Source organism: Echinops telfairi, unplaced genomic scaffold (assembly GCF_000313985.2).
Source record: "Echinops telfairi isolate 266 unplaced genomic scaffold, ASM31398v2 ScPeMD7_7473;HRSCAF=8511, whole genome shotgun sequence".
NCBI classification, from domain to species: domain Eukaryota; kingdom Metazoa; phylum Chordata; class Mammalia; order Afrosoricida; family Tenrecidae; genus Echinops; species Echinops telfairi.
The window spans coordinates 8,268,629-8,287,290 of NW_022111377.1; the positions used below are offsets into that span (position 1 = coordinate 8,268,629).

Sequence of the window (18,662 nt, forward strand, 5' to 3'; positions counted from 1 at the left end):
TGGTCATTTACATCTAATGTAAATGATCATATAATTGGGTTTAGGTCTATCTTACAGACATCTGTTTCCTGGTTGTCCCATCTACCCTTTCAACCTTCTAGGTTTCCCTTTCTCTATTCATTTGGGTTAACGTTTGAGCCACGTAGGAAACCATCTCCGAAAAGGTTCTCTCAAGAACACCAGTGTCAGCCATCGTCTCGCCTAGGAAAAGGACAGTGTGTCTAGATCTCTTGAAGAACGGGAAGCCCATGTGATCCGATCATTCAATGATTTGATATGTGAACGCTGGACAGAAAATGTCTGAACCCCTAGTATGTTTGCTTGCAGAGTTTTGCTCGGAGGATCCTCCACAAATCAAATACGCCACCCACAAAGCCCACACGTACAAAAATGGCACCTTGCTGGCATGTGAATGCAAGAGAGGCTTTCGCAGAATACATAATGAATACATTGTGTGCACCGCATCTCCTGGTCACGCCTCGTGGGAAAACAAATGTCGATGCATAAGTACTGGTAAGTGCGTCCTTTGGTCACTCCCAAGAGCAGGGAAACTGAGATACACTGACACGAAAGTTCAGCTTTTTTTTTCACTTAGCCCTAAAGACAAATGTGGCTGGTCTACTTTCCTTTAGAAAAGTTAACAGTATATTATATTTGCAGATGTTAACTGATTTTAGTATTCCCTGAAATATGTATTCAGTAAACAAATAGTTAGCAGATAACTATTAGCTCCTCTGGGGCAGGTCTCCTGTGTCCTGTAGGGTCGCTATGAGTCAAAAGCAACTCAACAGGGACAGATTTGGGTTATTAGTTGCCAAGGACTCCTTAGACCCTGAACATACAGTAGACATAGCTCTCAAGACGTTTACCTTTCAGGAGGGCAAGTGGAAGAAGAAATGACACTAAAAGTTACAAGACTATTTGAGAACAGTTCTGGTGGAAAATGTTGATCTGTAAAAAAGTTGAATGAACATTTTTGTTTTCCAAAGCAGACGTATTATACCATTTATTTCCTAGTTCTACCCCAAACAACATGACAGTGTGAATTCCTAAGAACTTCTCATTCTTTCCCTTCACCCATTTCATTTTCAAAGACCAGCCTGAAATTCTATGGAAAAAGTTCCAGGCCAAAAAAACAACAACAACAAACAATTCAGGTGATAAGAGAAGCATTTTCTTCTTACTGAGTAAAAGAAGGGAGCAAGCAGACTTATGCTTTTGCATGGTAAGGTCTTATCTCTTACCAATAGTAACCACCCTTGGTTCTGTGGGACCTTTCAGGGATGTCTTTGGGGGATGAAAAAATACATAATCCAGGAGAAAGTTTTGCTAAGCATTTTGTGGGTCCAGGGCTTTTCCCAGTCCTGGGTCAGAACATGGCATTCCTGAGTGTGAGGAATGCGCTCAAAGAGCCCACACACCCCAAAAGTGTGCTGTTTAATGCCCAGTTTAATTAGAGTCTTTTGGGGGCTAGGAGGAAAAACTGAAGGTAGAATTTGGAAGGAGAGAGAGGAAAATGATAAACCCACAGGCAGATTAAACAGGTGTTTGGGCTCAAAATTAGCTGAAGGAAAACAGGATTTCAAATAGGTAGTTTACTTGTAACTTCTTTCTAGAAGGACATCAACTATGGCATAAGAGCTGTATTCCACAGTCCCAGAGGCTTGATGTAATTGGAATCAGCCGTGGATATATATATATTTTTAATGCATGCTTGTCCACAGAGTAATCATAGCCTGATGCTGAGTAATCAGAATCCCCAGAGGTGGGACACAGAAGCCCACCCACGATGCGGATTCTCAGCCATGGTTGCAAACCCCTGCTTCAAATGTCCTTCCCCAAGCCACCAACTAGCACCCAGCACCTGCTATGCACCTGGCACGGTCGCCAATGGATGGCTGATAATGTGTCTTGCTGCCTGCCCTCCAAGAGTTTCAGACAGATGAGAAGGCAGAACTGGTTCATATAAAAGGGCTAAAGAACATCTGAGGGGCTACCAAGACCTGGTGCCCCAAACATTATGGTTGCTGGTGAAGATCAGCAGAGTCAACAAGGCCACCTGCTTGAACAGTGTAGGTAGACCGCCTTCCTTGAACGACTCCCCAGTACACCTTCTAAAACTACCCCTCTTAATCTGAGTTTATCTGATACCAGGTTTTTGCTGTTGAACCTTCTTCCTGTAATCCTAGAAGTTCTTTGTGAGAAACGTCCTTTCCTACTGATACAGGTCTCTCATTCGTTGTATGCTTATTACAATCTAGTGAATAGGCTATCTGTCTTTTGGGTTTGTAGCCTAGGATATGATGTTGGTGAGCTTCAGTATCTTGGCTCCTCCCAAACCATGTAAAATTAGGAGCATCTCATTATCCTTCCTGCCCTCACACTAAGCTCCAATTCTGTTTCCCATCTCATTACATTGGCCGTATGCAACTCCTTGGCCGAACACCACAACAGAGGCACGTCAGAGCACAAGTTCTCTGGTCACTGCTTTAAGATTCTCGCTCTTGAACTTTTAAAGTTCTGCATTGCTTTAGAGGGGCAAAGGAACCCGTGGGTCCTTGAGCCAGCCCACTCCTCTTTGCAGTCACTGAAATATTTATGCACAGTGTTGACAGAATCAATGGGAAGAATTAATATCCTTCTGGGGACACACACACACACTGCCACCAGGAAAATCATTCATCTTTTTCTGAGATATATTGTAGGCTTTCTCATTATGCACATGAATATCAAGAGGCCAGTGACAGGCAGCCTGACAGCAAGCCGCCCTGAGAGTGCCCCAGGGGTATGAGCTACGTCTGGGTCATCTTTGTAAGCAGCGCTTCCCAGACACGAGACAGAAATCTTTATTAAGGGAATAAATCAATGAATAGTTTTCTTCATTTTCAACAATTTTATTGGCTCACAAGCCACATCTCATAGAGTTGAACAGTTCAATCGTTCAAACACATCAAGGGAGGGATTGTACAGTCACTATCCTAGAGCATTGCCGCTCGCCCAGGGTTGATTCGCTGGCAAAATAAGCTGTGCCATCGCGATCAGCTCCAGGAATCTCCACCCCACCACCCCCACCCCCCCACTCCCGCCTTCATTATTTACTCGCAAACTCCCCTTTCCTTCCCTATGACCCATCCCCTACCCCTACAGTCTCTGTAACGTCTTGTATCCGTTATTATCATTGTACATCCATTGTATATCTGGGAAGTTATTTGCTTCATTCCACACCTTTTTCTAGGCCCTGGGAGCCCAAAAAAGCCCGTTACACCTCCACCTGAAGGGCAGGAAGAAAGCAAACCCACGGAAATGGAACGTCAAGTGGTGTCCCTGGAACAAGCAAACCTTCCAGGTAAGAGAGAGATTTCAAACTAGTGCTCTGTTGGACTCCTAGAGGCCGCCCCTCATCTCGCATGTACAGGCTGTAGTGTTCCCCAAAGAAGGAACGTATCTTGAACCCATCATTTTAACCCCCTTTCGAAGGCTATCGCATGGGCCAGAGCTGTTCTGTTGTGTTTGCCAAAGTTTCTTGGCAACTCACACCACTCTCAGGGGTGACAGCCTGGCCCAGGGCTGCTTTGACATGGAAGTGATGTAAATGTAATAGGTCCTAAAAGTGAAAGACAATCAGAACAGGATGTATTTCCAAGGGTTAAACCTCAAGCAGGCCTGGGCTTTAGTGGGGCACATAGACAGTTATTGGGCATGGAGAATTGTCTGTCTGTAACAGGGCCCATCTGGATCAAACTTTCAGGCCTGGCTTGATCAGAGATCAGGGTCCAGCTCTGAGATTCTCTCAGCTCTTCCCTTTTGGGGGCTTTGGCTTTGGAGCCCTGCTCCCCTCTTCTCAAAAGGTACACCAGTCACAGCTGGAGAAGGTGCTGGCTCAGGTGTCCAGTGAGAAGCCCGGAAGCGCTTCACATTTCATTGGACTGAATCTGAATCTACACTTGAGTCTGCCCTCCCCCCTTAGCGTAGACCCGCCTTTCCCACTCCTAGCGTAGACCCGCCTTTCCCACCCTTGTCACATTTCCATGTGTTCTCTTCTGGGTAGCACCAATCAGGAATTAATCATTCATTTCCCTGTGCTCCCGAAGCGATTGGCTGCTCCTCCATCAGCACACTGACCACCTCCGTGGGAGCAACTGAGCCATAAAGCTTTTCATCCCATCCTGCCTAGAAAATCCCTCCATGCACACTTGCTGAATGAGAAAAACATGGACAAAAGGACAAGAACTGGGCACTGGTCTCCAGAAAGAGACGACTTGGATTCGCTCCCGAGGCATCTTCCCCATCTGACCTTCAGAATTTTCTTCTCCTCTTGTAGGGCAGTGCGGGGAGCCTCCGTCCTGGGAACATGAAGCCATTGAGAAGACCTATTTTTTCATGGTGGGGCAGACGATTCAATACCAGTGCCTCGAGGGCTATCGGGTCCAACAGAGAGGCCGCGCCGAAAGCACCTGCAGACTGATCTGTGGGAAAGCAAGGTGGACACAGCCCAGGCTCACCTGCACCAAGGACACAGGTATTGTTTCCAGGCACGTGCCGCCCACCTTGAGTCCGCAACACTTTCCCTCCATCCGGCAAGATCCTCGACGGTCACAGAGTCGATTCTGACTCCTTGCTACGATGTGCAGTTTAAGTATGAGATTGTAAATCTCTACAGGTGCAGACAGCCTCGTTTTTCTTCTGAAGAGCAGTTGGGGAGTTTGAGCTACAATTAGTGACCCAACACTCAACTCACAGCAGCAGCCTGGATTTAGTTTATTTAAGCAGCAATATTATTCATTATAATTAATGTCATATTATTAATCAAGTTACTGTCTCTATAGATTTACCTATCCTTGATTTCATATACAGAAAATCAAGCGAAACACAAACAGGAAGCAAAACAACAACTACAATGACTAGACAAAACACAGAAAAGACCTCAATTGAAATTAAAGCAGAAAACATTAAAAACCAAAACAACTTTAAAGTGGCCCCAAAGGGAGACCAAATGATAAGGTATTACATTTTAAACTAACTACATTGGCCGTCATCAACTTTGCAGTGCTGTGTTTGACAGCAAGGCTGTTCCCACCCCTGGACTATGGTCAGAGGGGATTGATCGGAGACTTAATCCACGTGGGGACCCTGGAAATGGGAAATGGGTTTCCACTGTCATCCAGCCCCTTCTGCAATGGGAGATTAACCATTTTCTCTTTTGTAATTGGCATTTTATTGGTTGTTTTGAGATCAGTACAGAGACAGTGTGAACAATTTATACACAATTCTTAATGCATATACCAAAATCCTGAATTCCAGCAACTTTCCAGCTTTAAATTTGGAGGCAAATTTTCTTTAAGAGGTTTTCAAGTACCATTATCTTCCAATGTTGATACGCTGCTACATCTTAAGTCCCACTAATTCACAATTTCATGTCACACACACTACACACTCAAATGTTCAACCTTGCACAGCACACAGCAAAATTATCGGGAAAACTGGACTCTCACAAAGGTGTTACTGAACTCACACAGTTCTGACAAGAAAGCAATGATGAGGCAATGGTTTTCTTTTATAAAATTTAATTTTATTATTATTTTTTAAATCATTTTATTGGGGGCCCTTACAGCTCTTATCACAATCCATCCATTCATCCATTGTGTCAAGCACATTTGTACAATTGTCGCCGTCATCATTTTCAAAACATTTTCTTTCTACCTGAGCCCTAGGTATCAGCTCTTTTTTTTTTCCTTCCTTTCCCCACCCTCCCTCCTTCATGACCCCTTGATAATTTATAATTTTTTTCATGTCTTACACTGTCCGATGCCTCCCTTCACCCACTTTTCTGTTGTTTGCCCCTGGGTGGGGGGAGAACACTTATACATTGATCATTGTGATCAGTTCCCCTTGATAGAATGGTTTTCAGACACAATTCTACTGGGGGAAAAAAAAGACATGGAAACAGAATTTTAATATTTTAAACATGCAAGTCATACAAATACATGACATTGACTCCAAATTACCATTAAGCATGTTTTAAATTAGGGATGCAACCTCCCCACAACTCCCTCCACCCCCCACCCCATGGAGTGTTATATTGACACCCATGGCAGTCAAATCTTCCCACATTTCAACATTCCACTATTTTTTGGTTATACCAAAAAATAAACAATCAGTAAATTATCTCAAAAGGCATAAAAATGGGATAAAATGGGATTTCCCCCTTCTTAAAAATGTTTCTAGAGCTACTGAAAAACTTGCATTTACAAACTAGTTGATGAAAATATTCCTCTAGATGGTACAAGAAGGGAGATAACAGGGCCCACAGATAAGATGGGGTACATAAACATTAATCAGAATTGGCTTCTTGTTCTCCTGCTCCATCAAAGGCTGGACTCTCCTCACTTTTTGTTTGAGGATGTATCCTTTCCTGCCTCCTTTTTTGGCTTCATCTCCAGTTTTAGAGGCCAAGGTTTCCCTGACAACCTCACCCATCTCCTCTTGGGCTCCTTCATCATCCCTTTAGCGCAGTGGACCTTCCTTCTGGGCATCTGGCTGTGGGGAGGATGCTTGCAAGATGCCTGGGACCTCGGGCACCTAGAGCTGTCTCAAAGCTTTGCCCGCTGCCTGAGCTGCTAGAACCTGAGGCTGGGCGATTGGGTATTCACAATTTAAGCTCTGATACCACTTCCTTTATCTGATTTGGATTTTATTATTTATAATCTTTGGATCACCCAGGATGATGCGCTTCTTCCACGTAGACTTAGATGCCACCCCACTTATATGGCTGCTTGTTTGAAGAGAAACTTTTAAGGCCCCAGTTTCTATTCTGTCTGATAGTCGGGCACGATCTTGTGTCTTCACCACCCTTTTGCTGTAGCACCCACGCCTCCAGTGGTTTCCTCATGAGATCAAACATCAAGCAAGGCTTTGTCATAGAACAAATTATTCTTAGATTGGGCTGGAATTAAGTGTGAGTTCATTTTGGTTTGGTTTTGAATGAATGGAAAAGGAAAGTAAGTGAGAGATGGGAAGTAGGCAGCTGGTACACTGTGGCTGGGGATGCTGAATTGATGTTGTAATAAAGCTACTCCTTTAATAGCCACCAATGAGAAATTTTGTATGTGGACTAGGGAATTTTACATTATTTTTATATAGCACATTAGGGAATGCATCAATTCTGCCTTTGATTAAAACACATGGAACTAATTATTCTTAGGTCAGAAGTAGAATTAAGTGCAAGCCCAAAATCCATTAATATATCTATAGTTCATATATGTCTCTGGTTCACTTTAGAGACAGCATTATCATTTTATGATAGAGAACATTAATAATGACCTGCCTGGGCATAAGGTAATTTTATTGATAGTGTCATTAATTTAGCCCATGGTATATAGAATTTAAAACACTAAGCAAAGGAAATTGTACAAGGATAGGCCAAGTTCAGACTGCAATACATGAATTGTTGACTTCATATTGATTAAGCTCTTATGTGACTGGACGTACTGACACAAACAATGGGGGATGGTGATAGGGCATAACTTTTAATAACACTTATTCACAAAGAAAGAAGAACCATGTCTATGAGACTAATGCATGTCATTAGTAGCAAGGAAGACATTAAAATAGTAAATATATGGTAGACCTGGGCCACCATGAATTGTGCATCTTCAAAGCAAGAGATCCAAACCAAAGTCCAACGACCGCTAATTCCATACCTTGGGAGAGCAGTCATCTGCTTCTTCTTACATGTCAGCTTAAGACCAGGGAGTAGGTCAGTTCCTTAAATCTGCTACAGGTGAGTTTGAGTTAAAACCCAGTTTGCTTTGTAGGATTTTCACATCAAATCCTTCTGGTGTGGTCCATGAAGGAGGATGCTGTGTACCTTGAAAGGGTAGGGCCTAAAGTCCTAGTAGACTAGACTAACCATTGACACCCTATAGTATGTGTTCTATTTCTCTTTCTTTCTATAATTTCTGCTTAAATTTGACTTTTTATTGGATTGAGTTATCTTTTCATTTTTTCCTCTCGTGGCTTGGACATTATTAGTCTTATTTTTATTCTTCTGGTGGTTTACAGTGTATTTTTAAAACACATATTTAAACATGTCTTTTGGGTCAACAGATGGGGTTATTCAAGACCATCCTTGACCTAAGAGGAGGAAAACCTCAGCATCCATCGACTTCCTTTCTCTTTACTTAAGCAAGCACATATGCACACACTCACCCATGTAAATACATAACCCAGCTCTGCTGATGTTATCTGACATTTTCGCTGTGAAACCATCTGGACTCACACATCAAACTTTCTACAATTAAAAAGTTATTTACGTTGAACAGTAAGAGTTATTGGTTTCTTGGATCAGCGCCAATTCTTACAACCTCTGTCTCCTCTTGGATTCTTCGGGAATACGGTGCTTCTTTCCGAAAGCCTGCCTTAATGGATGTGAGGGGGAAACAAGGCACACTGACAGCCAGGTTGTGTCAATATATCTTCTTCTGTGATAGGCTCCCATACCTCGGAGAGTTGCTGGTCACCCAGAGCCCTGCCCTGCCTTTTCAGCTCAACACTCCGTACTTGCTGCTCTAGGCCAGAGGCAAATGTCCTTGCTGCTTGACCCAATGAGGAAGACCACATAGCTCCTCTCAATGTCATTCCCCAAGGAATTTCTCTACACCTCCACCAGTTGCCTTTGAATCAATCTCAACTCAAGGTGACGACCTCAGGTGCCTCAGAGTAAAACTGTGCTCCAGAGGGTTTTCAATGGCAGGCTTTGAGAAGGCGACCACCAAGCCTTTCTTCAAAATTGACTCTGGGTGAACTTGAATTGCCAGCCTTGGGGTTAGCAGCTGAACATGTCAATCGTATGCACCTCTGAGGAACTCCTAGAAACTTCCCTATTCCTCAAATCTATTTCCTCTGAATGTGGAGTATCCTCAACATAATTGCCACTTTTTACTACATTCTTCTCTAGCATATATTTTGGTCTGTGGTTTTCTTCCTCAATCTGAGGACTTTTCTTCAAAGACTCTCAAATCTTCTGATCTACTGGTGGCACTGAATCTTGCTTTGGTATACTCATAGATTTATTCTCTTATTAATACATTTTTATCCCAGTATTGCTATGGTTTTGATTGAGAAGGCAAATGCTCAGCCCTCAAATTCTAGTCAATCCTTAGGCTTCCTTTCAAAAAGGGATAGAATAGGTGTACACTTAAAAAAATTGATCTGTACACTTCTAATCGTAAAGTAGTCTTATCAGGACCATATGCTAATACGGTTTTGAAGGACTTTTTGCACAAAAGTGTAAAATAGAACATTGCTGTCATCCCTAAATCTACATGCTCTCTGAAAAACATCTAACTAGATTATATGCCATTACATCATCATTTCTACCACTAACTAGGCAGTCAGAGCCCCAGTGTATGCCAGCTAAAAGGTGTCTTGAGGGTGCTAATACACAGACATACAAAGAAGAGGCTATTGTTTTGTGTATTATTATGTCTTTTTATGCTTTAAATTTTTGGTAGTTTTTGAGAGTACATGACAAAACTCACCAATTCAACAGTTTTGCAAGAACAATCCAGTGGCATTGATGACATTCTTCAACTTGTGCAACCATCCTCATCCTCCCTTTCTGTGTTGTCCTTCTTCATTAATATGCATTCACTGCCCTTGAAAGCTCCTACCTGATCTTTTGAGTTGCTTTTGCAAATTTGATCCTATATGGGCAGCTCTTAAAATAGCATGATAGGCATTTTTAACTAGCGAAGGTAAACTATTGTTCAATTTTAAGAAGACTTTGAGGGATATGTTGGGTTACAATTTAAGGATTCTATCAAGGCAATACTTGTAGGAGTCCATCCAGTCTCCATGAATTCCAGGAAGAATGTAGTCCACAATGACTTTAAAAATTCTGTTCTGCATTTCCCCTCTTTTGATTAGGATTCTTCTATAGATCCTTTGATCAAAATGCTCAGTAATGGTAGCTGGGTACCAGCTAGTACTCTAACCTTCCCTGTTGCTCCAGATGAACAGTGACCAATTGCTGTGTCTTGAATAGCCAACATGTAGACCCCTATGCACTAATCAGCAAACTAAGAGATTGAGCAGAAACACTCAACCTGTTATAGCCCAATTAATGGGCATTTGACCCTAAACATCAAAATCAAAGAACCAAATTCATAAGAATCTTTGTTTGTACTTAAGCAGCATCAGCAGCCACTCCTTTTTCTTCTTCTTTTTTTTTTTGGTGGTGGGGGGTGCCTAGGGGATGTCATTTCTATAAATGTACATTTCAACTTCATTTGATGGTTCAGTCATATTTCTATTATTATGACCCATTTGCTCCGACATTTCCATGTCCAAAGATGTTACCCATTTCAAAGGTGAAATCAGGGTTTGGCAGCAAGCATGGAAAGATAGAGTTTCTAAGAGGTTCATGGGAAGTCAAGGTCAGGGTAGAATTCCCTCTCACTCTGCTTTACAGTGGCCATGTGAGTGTTACTCTGTGACATTGATGTGGAACCCCAAAGAAGTGCCTGGAACCAAGATTCTTGGTTGCACCAAGATTTCTGACCCATATGATGAAGGATAAAGGGAAAATGTGAGCACCCCATCTTTAAGTTTCACAAAAATGCTACTTTCTCCCCCAGGTAAAGAAGAGGCTGAATCAAGCACTGATGTTCTTCCTGAGGGTGAACCTTCCTGTCCCTCAATAACAACAGGTATGGGTGGAGTTTCTAAGAACACAAACTTTGGTTATTAAGTCACAATACAAGAAAGGGAAGTCAATTGTCTAAAGCAAGCTATGCTAACAGAGAATCAATCGGTCATATTAAAGGTGATCATTCATTGCTCTGTGGGTCTCCTGCTCCTCCAACATGTCAAGAAAAAGGGAGAAGAAAACCCAACCTTTACAGCCTCCTGTCTCCCCCTAAGCAGGGATTCAATCGTAGAATCCTGCCTGTCCCAACACAAGTTTCAGAGAGAAGGAAAAAACAAGATGACTAGAATGAGGACGGAAGTCTCAAGACAATCTAAACTTTGGCACTCGCCTCCACTTGCTTTTCACACCTCTTCTTTTTCACTCCTTAGTTGCTAATTCATTGAGGAGCCTTAAGCCTACACAGTCAGGTGCTCTGTGTTAGGCAGGGTTCTCTAGAGAAACGAAACCAGGATGTTTATGATTTTATGTCTATCTATCTCTATTGAAAGAGAGAGAGGTTTATACTGCGAGAAGGAATATAACAGCTAATTAGTCCACATAGCAGTGCAAAGGGTTCAGTTCAATTGATTTCCATGGAACAGTTAAGATACTGGCAGTCCTTTAACTTGTGTGAGATGCCGGGTCCAAGGTCAAGGAAGCAGATAGCAGAGTCCTCCCTTGGGCAAGGCAAGGAGAGTCTTCCCACAGACAGCAAACAGCAGGGTGGGTCACCAAAAGTCATTAGCTCAGGAGCTTAGGGAAGCAGGCAGGGATGAGATATTGAACAGAAGCAATGCAAGGTGGCAGGATCCTCCAGCCTCAAGCTTAAGTGAAGCAGGTCTCAAAGGAGCCTCAAGCTCTAGCTACACAATCCATGGGTTGGCTTGGCCCACAGGTAGGGTAGCTCACAAGTTGAGGCAGAGAACTAGCTAAAGCAGCAGCATGTTCCAGCATGCTAGTCCGATCACCAGAGAGCAAGGAGGGGGTGGGCAGGCCTTGCAGAGCCATTTATCTCTTTGCCCTCCATTCAAACTGTGACCTGCTTAAACCCACATGTTCCTATTGGCCAGGTTGGCACAACAAACCTAACTATCACATGCTGCCCTGCCATTGACATAAACGTATCTCTCTTTGTCACAGTTTCTCAAAAACACACAGAAGTGGTTACAACCATGGAGACGTTCATAGTTACGACGTGGTACGAGATTGCAGGTGGGTCAGGGTCACTTTTGATGTTCTCGAAATGTTCACCCGACAGACACTGTGGAACGTGTTGGTTGGTTGGTTGGCTGATTGGTTTAAAATGGTCCCTTCCTTATGCTATACACTGTTCATGAAAGAACTGCTCCAGAGAGTAATAGTATCACTCCAAATTCTCAAAAACAATAACAACACACTGACATCAAGTTGGTTCCAACTCTGTAGGACAGGGTAGAACTGCCCCCTGTGGGTTTTCAAAGGTGGAACTTTTTATGGGACTAGAAGACCCTGTCTTTCTCTCACTAGGCTAATAGTGGTCTCAAACTGCTAACCTTGGGGTTTGCAGCCCAGCATGTAACCACTATGCCAACAGGGCACCTTAATTCCAGATAATTGTATAACAGATTGCAGTAATCACTTATAGTAAATTATAAGTCAAATTTCAAAACAGCCCCACCCAGTTACTCTTGATCTGATCTTTTTTTTTTTTTTTTCTTGATCTGATCTTAAAGGATAACATGCCATGTCTGTGAGGGATGAGGCTAGGGAGGGAGGCAATATAACCTGGGAAATAAAGAAATGACATCCATAAACACTTTGAAAAGCCCAGGCTTTCAGGCAACAACTTAAAATTTTTTTTTTTAGAATCTCTCTCTAGTGTCACAGGAAGGTAGAATTTGGGAAATATGAAGATGTTCAAGAGAGATGCTATGTTTATCAGTTATTTTACGTGCCAATGTTTCTTTGACCAGATCCAGGCTCTGCACACAGCCTCCTTAAATGAGGCCTGGCCTCGGTGCCAAGAGCACCCATTGGTTTGCTCCCCCAGAAAGAACAGTGTCTCCTAAGCAAAGGCGGCATCCTTCCCCTTGTTTGTACTTACAGGAGTCCTGTGGGGGGGACTTGTACGCTAGGACAGGGAAGCAGATACCACAGAGTTCCATCCCAATGAGGAAACTGGGGGATTTTCCCAGGTGGCTTTTGGGGCCCAGCTTCCTGCTACCCCCAACACCAAGGCCAGAGCCCTCCTTTGCTGATTTGAGCTCTCTCTTGACAGTGGCCAGCTGTGTTTTCCTGCTGCTCAGTATCCTGCTTCTGAGTGGACTCACCTGGTGGCAGAAATGGTGAGTCTGATGCTACTTCAAGGAAGCCCTTGTCTGATGTCGTGGATGCAGCACTTTGCCAAGAACAAGTAGGGAAAGCAAGGACCCGACTCTTCCTTGCTCCCAGTCCACTCCATTCCCTTACTAACCACTCGCTCTTTGGGGATTAGTCGAGAAAGAATTGGCCAAGTGGGGCCAGAGTCACAGAAAGATACCAAAGACAAGGGGGGAATGGGAAGCAAAGGAAACTAACATTTGTTGATGGCTTACTATAGCCAAGCTGTAGGCTTATGTTATGTACATCATTACAATGTATACCCAATGCCTTTTGGAATAGTTCTAGCTTAGAGAGATTAAGCCCCTGGATCAAGACTCATAGCCGGCCTTGAGAGCCCAGGATCTTTCTGGCCATCATGTCACTAGAAGGAAGTCAAGGGCAGTAGCTATCCTGTCCTGTGCTCCTCACCCCAGCTCTGCACACATCTACCTGAAAATCCCCTTGATCAAGAACCGAACTCGCCCGTGTGGCCTTTTTGACATTGACTGGGGTTCTCAATCCCAGCTACCTATTCGAACAATCAAGAGAGGGTGTTTTTTTAACCTTTTTATTGTGAATTGGATGAAAGTTTAAAGAACAGATCATCCATTTTACAGGTAGGAAAGAAAAGTACAAACGGGAAGCACATGGAGGGCGTGGGATAAGTCGATGCTACATTGAGGGGCTGGCAGTGGCTGAGTTGGAACAAAATGTGAATGAACTGTCGAATGTAAAACGGATAGTCTGTTCTGTAAACCTTCACCCTAAAATTTCCCCCCAAAAGTGTAAACATTTTGTTAATTGAGAAGCTAAAAATAAATAAACAAAGTGGTGGTGACCTACCTGAACTTGGATTCTGAGGGAGCTCTGAGCAAGGAAGGAAGGAAGCAGACAGCCCCCTGCATGAAGCTAGGGAGGGGGTGGGGGGATCACGAAGGAGTGCACTGTCAATCAGACAGCCCTAGCCACATCGGGATACACTTAGCCCAGTCAGAGAGAACAAAAGCAGCTTTCATTCTTAAATCCCCATTGATCATCGATGGCACAGTAAACTAATTTTCCTCGTGTGAATTAAGAAATGCAAATTATTGCAGTGCAAGCGATGAAAACTTCAGGGCTACTGTTTTAGGAATTATTCACATCGTTGGCAGTCTCCCAATTTTCTAAGCGTCGCTAAAGTGTTATCTTCTTATGATTTACACAAAATAGGTACACAAAAGGCTTGCCTCATGCTCAGCACTTGGTAGGCCCTCGCTATCCCAGTGGCACGGCCGCACTGTCCTGTAGAGTCACCGTAAGTTAGAATCCACTCAGTGGTAGAGCTTTTGGTGTGGGATTTTCTCCAGCCTTCATTGACAAGGCTTAATAAATAGCACCAAGGACCCTCCTTTAGTTTAACAGCTTGGGAACCCAAACCTTCAAGCACAAGGGGACGGACTAAGCCATCTGAGCGTCATCACACAGGGTGACATCGCTGGTTCCCTGTTGGATTGCTAACAGCAAGGTCAGCAGGTCAAACCCACCAGGGAGACATAGGAGGCTGTCTGCTCCCATACATTTTTACAGCCTTGGAAACCCTCTGAGTTAGAACTGACTCCATGGCAGTGGATGGAATGATTTGGGGGAAAGAACCCGGGTTTCACAGTGGTCAAGCAGACAGCTGCCAGCCCCAAGGTCACTCATCAGTTGCTTCGGGACAAAGATGTGTGTGGCAGGGCTTCCATAGAGATGCTCATCAGATTAAACTGATGGCAGATCCCCTCTAGCCACAGGCCAGGGTCTCTATCAGAGATCATTGTAATGCTGATTATGCTGGATTGAACTTGATACTGGATCAGTTGACCTCCCTCTTGATCCAATCTGAAATTATTATAGGCACAAGTATTTCTTGCTTATTCCATGACCCAAAAATGTCTTTCCTGACTTTTTAAATACTGTCGGTGGTATTTTCTTTCTTACTCATTATTTGTATTTTTATCTTTATGTTATGATTATTTTATCCTTACCACTTTGTTGTTTTCATTTTTTATTGTTTCTGTTGGGTTTTCCAATTTGTGAAGCACAGAAGGAGTAGATGCATAGAGAAAAGAACTGATGCGAGGGTTAATAGAGGAGGTAGGGGTGGGGATGAGAGATAAGGAGGGTGAGAGGGTTAGGGGAGCAAACAATGAATGTGGGATGGAGTACTACAACTGACTGTGATTACACAACTCATTTTTTTAAAATCATTTTATCGGGGGCTCATACAACTCTTACCACAAGCCATTCATATATCAACTGTTACACAACTCATTTAAAAAGCAATTTAACCGTGGGAGAAAAAGAAAGAGAAAATGTTCTAAAATTCATTGTGGTGATGATTATATAATTCTTCATCATATGATTGAACTAGTGAGTTGTATGACAGGTGGATGAAGTTCCAATAAAACTGTAAAAAAAAAAAACACTTCTCAACCCCAAAACCAAACCCACTGCCATCCAGCTGATCCCAACTCACAGCGCCCCCACAGGACAGAGTAGAACTGTCCCTGCAGGTTTCGGAGACTATAACTTTATGGTATTAGAAAGCCTCCCAAGGAGGGAGCTAGTGGTTGAACTGCTGGCCTTCTGGTTAGGAGCCCGTTGCCCCTACACCATAACCCATAACCCACTACACCAACAGAGCGCCATAAAAATTACAGCCTTGAACCCCCTACCAACCCTTATCTGTCTCATAGGGTCACGTGGAGAACCGGTAGCACATCAGGCAAGCTCTGAACTATTAACTACTAATGGACCTACCAGGATGCTAACCACAGGGTCAGCAGTTTGAAGCCACTACACATCCCGTAGGAGATAGATGAGGCTTTCTGCTCTCATTGAGATTTACTGCCTCAGAAGCCCAAAGAGGGAAATTCTACTCTCTCCTAAAGGGTCGCTATGAGTCAGAATTGACTCAATGATAGGGGGTTAGGTTTTGGGGGGAAGGCTGGGCAAAGGGTTATGAATCAGAATCAATTTAATGGCGAGTGGCTTGTTGTTGCTTTTGTTTGCTTATGCTTGCTCAGTGGCTTGGAGTGTATATTGCAGAGGAAATAACTGCTTGAGCTAAGTGTTCCCGCAGGGCTCCCAGAATTACAATCTTCTCTCCAGAAGAGGCTCACAGAGAAGTCTCAAAATGAGTCCTTTGATTGGACAGTGTTTTCCCAGCATTCCCTCTAGGCTATAATTTCATAAGATTATGCCCTCTTGTGTTGAAATAGAAATCCTGCATTTGAATTATTGAATGATCACCATATCCTATCCAGCCAAGGATATTTTTTAAGCAATTGAGAGGTAAGGAAGGGCTGATTATGGTATGCTTTGGTGCAGCAACTTAAGCCATTGGCTATTAACTGCAAGTCAGTGATTCAAACCCACCATGGAGAGAAAGAGGAGGTGGTCTGTCCCCACAAAGATTTACAGTCTCCGAAACCCTGTGCTGTCGTTCTGCTCTCACCCTCCGGGTCACAATGAGTCAGAATCGATAGTGAGTTAGGGATGTGTTGGACAAGCTCATATTGACTCACGAGAGTCTACAGGGTGGTGGGAAAGGGAGATAATGAAATAGCCCCCATCCACTTTTTGAAGCCTCCTCATATAACAACTTAAATGCTGGGCTGACAGAGAAATGGATAAGGTTTCTGACGCTCTTTCTCAGATCCACACTGACATGAATGATTATGATGAGAGAGCCACAGAACGGAGGCTAAGATCAGGCAGCCGATCCTGGCCTCTGGAGAAATGGAGAGTCCTTAAAGTCAGATTTCAGCATGTGGAAAGGTGGCAGTCTGGGGTGGAATTTAAAGTTAACAAGTCTGTTGGGACTAAAGTTGAAGGCTCTGTCCACATAGGTGTAGGGTGGGGACCATGTTGTTCTTGGTGCAGCATTCCACATATGGCCCTGACTTTGCTCTCGCTCTACAGGAGGAAGCGCAGAACAATCATCTAGCAAACCAAGAGGGATACGAAGCCAAGAACAGCCAACAAAAGTCATGGAGCACAAGGCACAGCCAAAGAAGTTACAACACTCAGCCAAGAAGATCCTCTTGTGATGCCCTGGGATTAACACCTGGCGACTGCAACCTCAACTCTAAGCCGGCCAGTTGTGTCAATGAGTGAGCTCTACCTGCTTCCAATGCCCAAGTCACTGGAGGGAAAGAGGAGCATCCAGAACTCACAGTCAAATGTTCATGTCTATGTGTTCATTAATGCTTATGGTTTGTCATTCTCGCCACACTAAGAGGGGCCTTCAAAAAGTTTGTGGAAAATTTTTATTATCTTTTCATTCCATTTCTACCAACTTTTCAAAGTCCCCTTGTACCTACAGAACAAAGAAAAGTACCTTTATGAAAATTTCTCCTCACTTCCTAGTTCAGACTACCCCAAGTAAAAACCCTAGCACTAATGTAAATAGACACACACACACACACACACACACACACACTTCCTATCCTGTGGAACTGGCCTTCCATATGAATCCTTCTCCACCCTCTCGTGAGCCAGCCCATTTGCCTGATGACATTTCTAATGTGTATCCTGTAGGGACTCTGTGAACTATGGATCTATGAATTCTGTTTTCTTCTCAGTTCAGTCCTTTAAACTAGGCTCTTCTACTCAATTTTGAATTGTGAATTTGTAAAGAACAGCATACTGTCTTTACATAATGTCACTGGGCAACCCTTAGCACAGAGTAGCCAAGCCCTTGCAATTGGGGAGCTTCAACATTTGAAAGGAATTTCCTAGAGTTAATTTGGGGGCCAAAAGGCTACACCAAAGTCCTAAGTACTGAGTTTTACATACAATCACTTTGCCTGTGCATTACTGATACATTGAACTTGGGCTACACCAATGAGATGCTTCCAGATGGACACATGATGTGCACACGTGAACATTCCAAATAAGCAACATAGGAACACTGGAAAGGAATCAACACATTTAATCTTTGGAAGGAAAGAAAGACGGAGGGAAGAGGGGTGGCAGGGAGGAGGGAGAGCATTTTGACCAGATGGAATGATGGAAAATGTCATTGAATGGTCTTCAAACATTAGCAAAAAAGTTTAGCAAATCAGAACCGCCTGGAGGGCTTGTTCAAATGCAGATTGCTAGGCCCACCCCAGGCTCCTGAGTATGCAGGTCTGGTATGGTGCCTGAGAACATGCATTTCTAAGCAGTTCCCAGGTGGTGCTGTTGCTGCTGGTCTAAGACCACACTGAGAACCGTTGGATTAGACCTTCTCCACCCACACCCACAATTCCTACTGAACAAATTTAGCACCAGGTGGTATTTGATATCTTGCATAAAAGATATCTCTTCCCAAGTAAGTTGACCAAGATGTTTCACTTTAACTAAATCATGTTATGATGGGGATCACTGTAGGCTCTAGTTGCAAATTAAAAAACTGTTTGCTATTCTTTCCAACCAAGTCCAAACCAGATTCTCTTGTCCACACTTCTCCCACCCTCTCCATCCAAGATATATTTTCTGGATAGACTACAGTTAAGAGGAATCTCTTATCTAAGATGAACAAAATCCAATTGAATTACCATTACTATTTTTGAGGAAGGGGATCTATGGGATCAGAATTCTTTTCATACTAATACTAAAATATTAT

General features: G+C 43.3%; 1 protein-coding gene across 1 annotated transcript; it reads left to right on the plus strand.

Moving 5' to 3' along the window:
* The first annotated feature begins 296 nt into the window (after positions 1 to 296).
* On the plus strand, positions 297 to 17,000 carry IL2RA (interleukin 2 receptor subunit alpha). Its single transcript, XM_045285586.1, has 7 exons — positions 297 to 513; positions 3,236 to 3,346; positions 4,322 to 4,519; positions 10,638 to 10,709; positions 11,831 to 11,902; positions 12,948 to 13,014; positions 16,976 to 17,000. Exons 1-7 carry the CDS (start codon positions 297 to 299, stop codon positions 16,998 to 17,000), a joined length of 762 nt encoding a protein of 253 aa, XP_045141521.1.
* Positions 17,001 to 18,662: the final 1,662 nt, after the last annotated feature.